This window comes from Rhinolophus ferrumequinum, chromosome 10, assembly GCF_004115265.2.
Source record: "Rhinolophus ferrumequinum isolate MPI-CBG mRhiFer1 chromosome 10, mRhiFer1_v1.p, whole genome shotgun sequence".
NCBI lineage: Eukaryota > Metazoa > Chordata > Mammalia > Chiroptera > Rhinolophidae > Rhinolophus > Rhinolophus ferrumequinum.
The window spans coordinates 3,030,098-3,042,279 of NC_046293.1; the positions used below are offsets into that span (position 1 = coordinate 3,030,098).

Sequence of the window (12,182 nt, forward strand, 5' to 3'; positions counted from 1 at the left end):
AGGGATAGAAATCACACAGAATAAATATATCCTCTAACCACTACAGAATTAAATTAGAAATCAGTAACCATAAGATTTTCATGGAAACTCCAAATGTCTGGAAATTAAAGAACACACTTTTAAATTCACAAGTCAAAACCCAAATAGGGGAAATTAAAAATACTTGTAATTGAATGATAAAAATACAACAAAGATGCTGGATGCAGTTAAGTGGTGTTTGGCGGGAAAGTTACATTACTGTTTCCCTGAAAATAAGACCTAGCCGGACAATCAGCTCTAATGAGTCTTTAGGAGCAAAATTAATATAAGACCCAGTCTTACATTATATTATATAAGACCTGGTCTTATATTATAGTAAAATAAGACTGGGTCTCGTATTAATTTTTGCTCCAAAAGATGCATTAGAACTGATTGTCCAGCTAGGTCTTATTTTTTTGGAAACACAGTAGATGCTTCTTTACAAAAGAAGAAAAATTTAAAATCCATGACTCAGGGTTTCACCTTAAGAAAGTAGAAAAAGAAAAGGAAAGTAAGAAACCCAAAGTCAGACCTCCCTGAGCACTCAGGGAGCTTCCAGTCCCTCTTGATTTCCACCATTTCCTATTTTTCCAGGGGAGTGGGATTCCTTCTAAGGGGCCTTCCCAGTGGGTCAGGAAACTGGGCCGAATTAATCCCACAAGCAGGCCCTGATGTGAAGTCTACACAGCCGTAGGAAGTGGTCCAGGCGCCCGCAGCCTGGGCCCCACTCACTGCTCGGGGAACCTCAGCAACCACGCCACCCCGTGACCCTGCTGCCCCGTGACCCCCGTGGCCCGCGCCCCCTCGGCCGTTGGCCCACCCCTGCGGACTCCGCGGCGCCTCCCAGCTTTCCCCAGGCAGGCTCCATGGGGCCAGGGCCCGCGCTCCTTCTGCTGGGCCTGGGCCTGGGCCTCGACTGGGGCTGCAGCCGCTTCCCTCCGCCCCTGGCTCCTCGCGAGGCCCCGGCCACCGTCCCGGTCCCGGGGGCGCCCGCCGCGACCCACGGAGCCCCGTCCAAGGCCCGAGTCTGCGTCTCGGCGCCGGGCTTGGCGGCCACACCGCGCTCGGTGAGGGGCGCCCCGGGTCTCGGGCTGCTCCGCGGCCGCGTCCTCCTCAGCCTGTGGCCCCGCGTGGTCCCGGGAGGCGGAGTGGTACTGAGCGGTGGCCGTGGCCTCTGCTCCTCCCGCGGGCCACGCCAGCACTGCCTCCACGTGCGCGTACTGCTCGGCGCCCAACTCTCCCGCCGTGTCCGCCGCGCGGAGCCCACCCTCGTGGACCTGCACCTCTCGGCGCCGCGAGGCCAGCTCTCCCTACGGTGGTTCACCCCCCTGCAGCGCTCGCTTGGGCCTCTGGAATGGACCTTTCACCTCGGGCTGGTCAGGCCCCGGGAAGCCTCCTCTGCTGTCCACGTGTCGCCCCGCTCCATTGTGCCCAGCGGCCCTCAACCCCACTGGGGCTACGTGGCCCAAACCAAGTGTCCTACAGATGGCCCCACGCCTGTTGTTTTAGAAGCTGTCAACTCGGACAGTTCCCAAGCCATGGCGTCTTCAGTGTCCTGTCAGTTATCAACACAGGATGTTTGTGTTATCACAAAGGTAAAGATCAACAGGGACAAAGACGGGTCTCCCGTGGTGTTGACCAGGAAGATGGAAGCTTCCCTCAATGCCACCGTCGAGTATGACTGCCCATTCCCCAAGACTACTATTCACCGTTGGAATGTCTTTTCTGCGCCTTCAGTATCTGATGTGCCAGACTGGACTAAACCTTTGAGTGTTGCACAACTCCACTTCCCGAGTGATCCAGCCGTTGTGCACATCCCCAAGGAGTCTTTATCTTGGGGGGTGTATGTGTTCAGACTCTTAGTGATCGTGGTCACAGCGACTCCAAAACCGAATGTGGTGAAAGCCTCCGATCACATCTATGTCACTATTGTTAGAAGTCTCCTGAAGGCGGTTATTCTTGGGGATCCCAACATAATAATTAATTTCACAGATGGGCTGGTTCTGAATGGATCGATGTCCTCTGATCCAGATGCAGACAACCCTTTAGAGGGACTCCATTTTTTTTGGTACTGTACCACAAATCCAAGAAACTATGAGGGAGATAAAATAACAGTGATGAGCAAGGATGTTTGTCTTCCAGCACAGGCTGATCTCAAGTGGACATGGGCCTCTGGCCCTGTGCTAACACTTTTGCCAGAAACACTTAAAGGCGACCATGTGTATTTTTTCAGAATGGTGATACAAAAGAGTGGCAGAACCGCATTTTCTGATAAAAGGGTACAAGTGCTCCAAGGACCAACACCTAGAGCACATATTTCGTGTATTGAAAATTGTGATACAATTTTGGTTATATCCGATAGATTTTCTTTGTTTCTTAATTGCACAAATTGTGCCATAAGCCATGATGTCTATAAGTGGTCGATTCTGTCACCTTCAGGGAAGGAGATGGGATTTGATTGGATGGGGCAAACTGCAACAGGAAGGAATAGCGATTACTTATCTATAAAAGCGTTTGCTTTTAGGCAATTTTTTGAAGCTAAGTTTTGGATTTCTGTAGATCTAGCAACTTGGAGTGGAGTGAACTTGGTCCTCAGGCATCCCTTTATTGTTAACCATGTCCCTGAAATCGGAGAATGCAAAATTAATCCAGCTAATGGAATTGCATTTTTTACTAAGTTTGTTATCCAGTGCAGTAATTTTAAGGATCTGAACACCCCTCTTACATATAGAATGATAGTTTCTAATTTGCATGGTTTTGGTGAAATCAGTTCTTTAAAAGAGAACACATTGGGGTCCACCCTGTATATGGGCAACGGGCCCATATCACCCCCTTCCTTTCTCCCTGTTGGTGTGCTGGTCAATCATTACGCTGTGAAGATCTATGTCCAGGTATATGACTCTCTAGGAGCTTTTTCTCAGGTGACTTTGTATACCACTGTACAAGCTCCTACTGACAAAAACTCATCAAAGACTGTGCTGCATCAATTACTCAATTTCACCATAGGACCGAACTCAGAGATATCCACTTTGCTTCAAAAGCAGGATTTTTTACCTGCGGGCTACTTAATGTACATAGTAGCCTCCGTTTTGAATAGCATAAAACCCGAATCAACTCTGCAAGAGGACAAATCCATGCTGCGTGAACACCTCGTCAATCAGTCTTTCATTCTCCCTGTAAGCAATTTGGTGGAAATTAGCCAGGTAGTCATGGCTATTGCTGAATTAACCCAGGAAGTCTCGGAATTCACTCGAGTTGCTCAGAATCTTTCCACCGTGAGGATTTGGCAAGCAAATCAAGCCCTACAACAGCATCGGCAAAAAGATAAACACTTGCACTCTGAACAAATAGAAACCGTGAGCACTGGAATATTAACAAGTTTATCCAATATCTTTAAAATGATTGCTCGTCACGAAGTTGTTGATGGTCCTTTCTATGTATTAGAATCTCTAGCAGACCCTATATTGACTGGTAAAGTGCCAGGGAATGAAACCACTGTAATGAGGTCCTCGAGCTTTAACATGTATATCAAGAAAACGGAAAAGTGGGTTGTTAATAGCATCTTAGGCAATGAGGAACACTGTCTAAATTGTTTTCATCCAGTACTAAATGTGAGCAGTGTCCCTGCTTTGTCTGAAAATGCTCCAATTTCTATGATGTTTTGTGAGTTTGCAGATGACCCCTTTCCTTGGTTAAATTATCAGGAAAATATTTCAGCAGATGTGGTTGCATTCAGAATGAAAGGAACCACAGCTAACGGAGATGTGATAGAGATCACACCTGATGTAGCGGAAGTGTACCTCCGCAGAAAAAACTTGAGCTTTGCAGCTTTTAATCTCACAGTGGGACCCGACAATGAACCTAATAATGTCGCTGAGTCCTTGAGAAAGACAACAGGGGGGTTTCGCTTTGAAGTGGACAGCGGAGCAGGGAAGGAGGTGTTGGTTCACATTGTGACGGAAGTGACTGTGCTGTTCACGGCCTTGGTGTACGCTGGCAGTCAGATCAGCCCCAGTGCGTTGGTCGCCACCTTCCTCGTGCCCCATGACATCCCTCCAATTGCCAACCAGAGTGGCCTGTTTGACGCAGCCTGTACAGTTAAGGTGGCCCGCGTGCTGTGCCTTCCGCTGTCCCTACTGCAAGTCATAGCTCAGCGAAGCCACTCATCTGAGTACGCCGTAACCGTGGTTCTGCAGGCTCCTCGTTTTGTCATGAAGCTCAGTGACAAGCTAGTGAGAATTTCTGTTTTCAGCGTTCAATGCTTGGAAATGTATGGGATCCAGAGTGACTGGAGAGAAGATACCTGTGTCCTCGGAGACAAGACTACCTGGGACAGAGTGCACTGTATCTGTAAGCACGCAGGGAGGGTCAGGCGGCAGCTGAATACAATGGGATTAGCAAACATTCGCCTGCACGCCCGCTATTTGACAGCCAAGGTGATTGTGGCCCCTAATCCTGTAGATCTGCGGTTAGAGGTCATCAGGAACGTTACCCAAAACCCTGTGACTGTCTTCACCGTCCTCTTCCTCATGCTCATGTACATAGTCCTAGCTTTCTGGGCCTTGCACAGGGATGAAACCGACCAGTACTTTCGGGAACGTGTCATAGTTCTACCTGACAACGATCCTTATGATAACATATGTTACCTAGTCACTATTTTTACAGGAAGCCGTTGTGGGGCTGGGACCAGGGCCAGTGTCTTTGTCCAACTTAGAGGGACAGAAAGCACTAGCGATGTACACTGTTTAAGCTACCCAGACTTTATAACTCTCTACCGAGGAAGCATCCACACTTTCCTCCTAACAACAAAAAGTGACTTGGGGGACATTCATTCCATTCGTGTGTGGCACAACAACGAGGGCAGAGCCCCCAGTTGGTATCTAAGTAGAATCAAAGTGGAAAATCTGTTTAGCAGACACATCTGGCTGTTCATGTGTCGGAAGTGGCTTTCTATTGACACCTCTTTGGACAGGACGTTTCATGTGACTGACCCAGACGAGCCTCTCAAGAGAGAGGACTTCTTCCTTATACATATGACTGATGAGCTGGGGACAAAGCACATGTGGTTCTCTGTGTTTGCTGGCGTCGTTGCCAAACCATTCAATAGGCTCCAGAGACTGTCTTGTTGTTTAGCAATGTTGCTGTCCTCCCTCATGTGTAATATTATGTTCTTTAATCTAAGTACACAAAAAGAAACTGCATCAGAAGGGAGCCGATATGTCAGATCGATGACAATAGGATTGCAAAGTGTCTTAATCACAATTCCTGTGCAAGTAATCATCACTCTGCTGTTCACCTATTCCCAGAGGAAACCTCTGGTGACTCTAGATGAGGTGTCCCCTCAGACGCAGCCCTGGATATTGGCGGCAAGTGGACACTGGGAGGAGCGCTTGGAGAAGTGGCATACTCACGAGACTGAGGAAGCCCCCTCAGGAGAGGCTGAAGAGCTTCCTTCTAGGAAAAGTCCTGGACTCCGTAAGTCTCCTGTTAAGGCAAAGTTGAAGAAAGGGCGCCAGGATAAGAAAGCAAAAAGCAAGGTCTCACGCACCCCCAGAACAAATATTAACACAAATGCCAACAAGGAAAATGTGACAGACAACCAAGGTGTTTATTCTGCAGAGCCCCCTTCTGAGCCCCTCCCCAAACCCAGGATTGTTCTGCCTTGGTGTTGTGTTTACATAGCCTGGTTCTTGGTTTTTGCCACTTGTGGCATATCCTCATTCTTTATTGTATTTTATGGACTAACTTATGGCTATGAAACATCAATAGAATGGCTCTTTGCATCGTTTTGTTCATTCTGTCAGTCCGTTTTTCTGGTGCAGCCATCTAAAATTATGTTTGTGTCAAGCATCAGGGCAAGTAAGCTCAAGTACTGTAAAAACCTTTCATGGGGGAGCAGCCATCGTTTTACCGAGGTCATGCTGCAGAACATACAGCTGCATCCAGAGGAGATGCTCAAGCGACATAAGTACATCACCTACATCCGAGGCACCAGGATGTACCAGCCGCTCACAGAAGACGAAATCAGAATATTCAAAAGAAAGAAGAGGATCAAGAGAAGAGCCGTCCTGTTCCTGAGTTATATTCTAACTCACTTGATCTTTCTAGCCCTTCTGGTGAGACTTGTCACTCTGCTACGCCACACAGACAGCTTCTACTATAATCAGTTCATTCGCGATCAGTTCTCTGTGGATCTTGCTACGGTGACCAAGCTGGAGGACATCTATGGGTGGCTCAATGGCGTGCTGTTGCCTTTGCTCCACAACACGCTGAATCCAACGTTTCTTCCCGACAGCTCGTCTAAAATCCTCGGCCTTCCACTGATGAGGCAAGTAAGGGCAAAGCCTGGTGAAAAACCATGTCCGCCTGCCAAAAGCTTTGCGCCAAACAGCATCAAAGGAGAAATTCACTGTCATCCCAAATATGACACCGACCGAGAAGACACAAAAAGCTACACTAGCTTTTGGAATAAAGTTAATAAGCGGATGACCGACAAGAATACCAAAGGGTTTACTTATAAGCCTCCAGAAAAGAGATGGGTATATTATTCCTATGGACTTCTACACACCTATGGGTCAGGTGGGTATGCTTTCCATTTTTTTCCAGATCAGCAGCAATTTAATTCCACACTGAGGCTCAAAGAACTCCAAAGCAGCAACTGGCTGGATGAGAAGACATGGGCTGTGATTCTGGACCTAACAACTTTTAATCCAGATGTAAATCTGTTCTGCAGCATTTCGGTCATGTTTGAGGTTTCGCAGTTAGGAGTCGTGAACATGAGCATATCTGTGCACTCCTTCTCACTTGCTGATTTCAACAGGAACACGTCAGCAGAGATCTACCTGTACGTGGCCATCCTCATGTTTTTTTTAGCCTACATCGTTGAGGAGGGCTACATCATCATGCAAGAAAGGGCCTCCTACGTGAGAAGCGTGTACAATTTGCTCAACTTCGCTCTAAAATGCACGTTTGCTGTGTTAATTGTGCTCTTTGTCAGGAAACACTTCTTGGCCACCGGCATAATTCGGTTTTACTCGTCCAACTCTGTGGATTTCATTCCCTTTCACGCAGTTTCTCGAGTGGATCACAGCATGAGGATCATTTTGGGTTTCCTGCTCTTTCTGACAGTTTTGAAGACCCTCCAGTGTTCCAGATTCCTTTATAATGTGCGCCTGGCTCAGAGGGCCATCCAGACCGCCCTGCCTGGCATCTGCCACATGGCACTCGTTGTGTCCGTGTATTTCTTCGTGTACATGGCTTTTGGCTACCTGGTATTCGGTCAGCACGAGTGGAACTACAGTAACTTGAGCCATGCCACTCAGACAATCTTCTCCTACTACATGTCAGCTTTTCAGAACAGTGCATATTTCCATAACAAGGTCATTGGGGTCCTGTTCCTTTCATCATTTATGCTGGTGATGATTTGCATATTGAGCAACTTGCTTCGGGCAGTGATTTTGTCAGCCTATGAGGACATGAAGCAGCCCGTGTATGAGGAACCTTCAGACGAAGCGGAAGCAGTGGCCTATCTGTACGGCAAGCTCAGAACTGTGTTTGGCTTTCTGTCCTTCCAGTCCAAGGCCAAAGATGAACCCAAGTTCTTTGTGGACATGCTGTACGGGCAGCCAGGGAAGAATAGCCACCGCTATCTGGGGCTGAAGACCAGAAGCATTAACGGGAGGAAAATGGTTTATCTCGTTGTGTGATCCATGACGGTTTCACGGGCCACAGACAAGGGTCTCCCTGAAATGCTCAGTTTGTGGAATTAAGAAATGTTTAGTGTCTCAGTCATGCTTTCTACCCACATCATTCATAAGGCACACCCCTACATTTGGAAATATCCCCACTCTTGGCCTCTACACTTGGGCACGTGAGAGTGTCGGAGTGTAGTACAGTACCTGGGGAGAGAGGAGGTGACAGCAGGTGAGTTCTGGGACGAGCTCCTTTAGAGGGAGTTAGATGTCTTTGAAGCCCTCGGCAGTTTAGAGGTTGGAGACCCAGGATTGGAGGAGGGAGCTGAAGAGCCCCCAGCACACCTCGCTGGACCTTCCTTTTGCAGATCAGAGCTTTCTCGACCCCCTTCTCCACTACCCCCACATTCCAGCTGCGTCAGTGCGGGAGGGCCTGTGGGGAGTTCCAGGACTTGCCATACATAGAGTTTGGGACTACAGGGGTGGGGTTGGGGTGGAAGTGTGAAGCTCCCCATCTATTCCCTAAGTCTCCTTCAAGTTAAGGATGTAAAATGTAGTAACATTTTCTGGCCATGAGACTAAATTGTTGTTAAAAAACAAAAAGGTATGTGTGCGTGTGGGTTCACACTGGAAGATAGTAAATGTTCTATATACTAGATATGGAAATACATACATCCAGGATTTGGGCTTTTGATTATTTTACAGTCTTGTGGATTGTTATTGAATAATAAAGAACATGTGGTTTATTGTTTAAGAGAAACATGGGCTGGCAGCTGTTGTATTTTTACTCAGAAGTGTCTTCATTTGTGAGGATGCTGTATCAGAATTAAATGTGAGTCGTGATTTCTGCATGAGGGGCACCTACAAGTGGGGCCATGTCCTGAAAGTCAGGGCTGGAAAAGCGGGACAACAGAGTCAGCCGCTGACCGCTTTGTACCAGGGGTTGGTTGCTCACCACTGTCCCTGTGACCCTGGCAGGCACACGTGCCAGCTTCCATCGGTTCCTCCTGGGGATGTCTGAGCACCGTCTTCTCTCCCCGGTGAGAACAAGAGGTTTAGTGACCCATGCAAGGCCACTCAGTTAGGGTCAGTTAGGGTCACAAGGTCAGATCTGGATTTTCCAAATGTCCTGCAGGGAGGTCACAAGCATGGCCCGCTCCACATTAGCCCACTGGTCTGACTGGAGCGCACATTTGCAGTCAGCACCTCTCTTTACAACCTGACTTCTGAACAGGTTGAGAAAGAGTAAACATGAGGTGGGGGCAGATGACTCCTCTTTGCTGACAGAGGCCAGCTGCCATCTGTCAGATGCACTTGCCCACTGAACCACAGAACGAGTTTAAGCCCCAGCTGCAGGCAGCGGGGCAAGCCTCCCCTTAGAGGCTTTGGAGACTGGTGGCAGGTGTGGCTGACTCATGGCTCAGTGGGTGGGTGTGCCCAGACTTCCTTCCCAAATGGACCAATCAGCTAAAGACTTGTCCCTCTCCTGGCACCCTGGGAGGCTCAGGGTCACCCTAGTTGGCCTCCCTTCCCAGGGGTGGGAAGAGGCCCCCGCCCCACGTCAACATAGCATCTCATGACGGGGAGCTGTGCGGCTGGAGAGTGAGTTACAGGGTCATAAACGCAGGGCCCAAGTGGGCAGGCCCTGCCCGAGTGGCCTCAGGGGTTCAGAAAGAAGGGGGCCGTACCAGCACGAAGGCGGCCTGAGTGAGGATCAGGACGGCAGCTGCAGGTCCTGCAGAGAAGACAAGACTCTCAACTTGTGGTTACAATGAGAAGTTTAGCAATCACAGGACTTCTCCCACAGACTGGGAAAGAAGAGAGCAGCAGGGGCCTTCTAATCGGGCACAGCAATGGCAAGGATTTATAGAGTTTCGAGAAATGCCAATGATGACATTATCGGGAAAACAAAGTAACAAGTGAGACAAATAAAAATTCAAGTTTCTTTGAAGGGTATTTTCACAGGATATGGCAATAATATCAGAGAGCCTTTTAGCACTCCTTTTCTTCTCATCGTATTTCCAGGACTATGGTAGGTATATTCCAGAACAAGTTGGCAGCAGTTATGAATACCTTCCCGTCTGTATTGCACAGGAAAACAAGACGAATGTTCTCAGTTTAGCCCCTTATTAACTCAGAGTAGATGAACAAGTTTTATATGCAAAGCGATGTCTCTGTAGCGATAGGAGAAATGTGTCCATTTACTCAAACTTTTAATTATGAAAACTTACATTTTTAAGGCCTGCTTCTATGTTATACTATTATTTACTTAAAAAGCAATACAACATTGAAGGCATTTTGTCCACTGGAAAACAAATACAGCAAGTCCTTGAATAATGTTGTTTTGTTCAATGTCATTTTGTTGTAACGTTGATGAGAAAAAAAAATGATTCCCGGCTGGGGCCACTGTCCGAGTGCACGTCCTCTCTATGTCTGCGTGGGTTTTTTTTCAGGGACTCTGATCCCAAAGATGAGCACGAGAAGTGAACTCTGTCTAAATTGTTCCAGCTGGAGTGTGGGTGTGTGATAGTGTCCTGCGATGGCCGTTCTGTCCAGGATGGGTGCCTGCCTGGGCTCTTGAGCTGCCCGGAGGCTCCAGCCACCAGCAACCCTGAACTAGAAGCAGCGGGTTGGAAAATAACGATCTTTGTTTTTATTCATCTTTCTTAAATGTATCTATAGCTCACATTTACTTCAGTGTTTCATATAAGCATTTTGGGTCTTTATTTAGAAGTTCGGTGATATTTTTGTGAACAGAAATATGCCATAGGAGCTTAACTCTTGTTTATATTCATTAGCCTATGGTCACATGGGTTCCTTATACATATTTTCCCTTAGTCGCAGTTTCCATTACTCCGTTAAGTGAGGACTTACTTGCAAGTTTCTAAATGCAGCCTCCCCCTCACCACTCCATGGAGGCCAACTTCCCTTGATCAGAAGAAACCTCCAGGGGCCTGTGTTCTGGAGGACGTTATCTGGGTGCTGGCCACAATGTGAAAATTCATCCTGCTGTACACTTAAGAAGATGTACTTTTCTGTATGTATGTTATACTTTGAAGAGTTTACGTTAAAAAAAAAAAGGCCTGCTTGTGGAATTTCATTAGCACTGAAAGCAAAATGCAAGCCTCTGGACCTTCATTTTACTGGCAGAAATCGAGAAGGGGATGAACAGGATGACACTTACCTGTGAGATGAAGTGCATAAGGAATTAATCTTCTACTGTGCCCCCCTTTTGTTGCTATTAGCAATACTTTGCTTTAAATTCTAATCTGCACTCAATTCCTATATCTGGAAATCCGATTTCCAGATTTCCTTTCTCAGTCTTCACTTAAATACACGACGTACAATACTCATTTAGTAATGTAATTTTTAAAAAGCTTATAAGCAATTCTCTTAAGACCATATTTATGCAACATTTTGTTAAGTATTGCTACAACATATAGGAAATTCTTTTCCGCAGCAAGTCCACCCCTAACATTGTGGGAGCCCAGTGCAGGATGAAAATATCTCTACGTGTAAATATTTAAAGGTTATAAAACAAGCTTACAAACTATTACATAAAATCTTCTATCCATCTACTTGACAAATACACTTTCATAAGGACAAAATAAAAAAAATTATATGTAAAGCTATGGTTTTCACGTAGCTGGAAATTGGCAAAAACATAACTGAATTATGGTGTACCTCTCGGTATTCTGTTAATGGGCCACTGATACTTGGATGGGTAAAAAGATATACGTAACCCATGAACTATTATGTCTGTATTCCATAAGATTTCTTTTTCTTGCCTTCATCTCAGAAGTCATCGAGTTGATAATAATGAAGACTATCACATAATTGTGTGGTATTGACAACAGAGCCTGAGTTATTATAGTTTGTAAATAGTTTTTAATTATTTCAGCTGGGGGAAACTTCACTCTGCAGAGGGAACGGCAACTGGAACTGTCAGTAAAAGTCTTAAAGCTTTAGATTTAGAATTGAACCAGGAATACTGATATCATGTTTAAATATTGTAAGCAGGGTACACATGACAAATTATCGTTACTGCACAAAATATTACAAAATATTTCCGTGTCATGATATAAACGTTATTTCACTATTATCACCATTTTTTACAACATATCTAGATCCATACAGTATTTCTTAAGTTTGTCTCTTTTCACATTTTTTAGTGCTAGGATATTAGGAAAAAACCCCTGAAAACTGCAGTAGGTTGCTCACTTTGTTCCAATCTCTCTTTAGTAGAGACTATGCTTTGATCCACAATGGCCAGAAAATAGTCTCTACAGAAATTAGTTTCAGGATTATTTGTACAAGAATCTTCTTCAGACTCCAGCAAATGCTTCTGTTTCCTAGTTCTAATTTCCCTACGTTGTATTTGAATGTCATTTTAGTTTTCAGTTTTTTTTTTAAGAGCAGTTTTAGGTTCATATCAAAATTAAGGGGAAGATAACCGATCTCCCATATCTCTCC

The 12,182-nt window shown here is 46.2% G+C and overlaps 1 protein-coding gene across 1 annotated transcript; it reads left to right on the forward strand.

The window, feature by feature from the left end:
• Positions 1–884: 884 nt before the first annotated feature.
• Positions 885–7,904, forward strand: PKDREJ (polycystin family receptor for egg jelly). The gene has a single exon (XM_033116664.1). The coding sequence runs from the start codon at positions 885–887 to the stop codon at positions 7,722–7,724; it is 6,840 nt and encodes a 2,279-aa protein (XP_032972555.1). The 3' UTR covers positions 7,725–7,904.
• Positions 7,905–12,182: the final 4,278 nt, after the last annotated feature.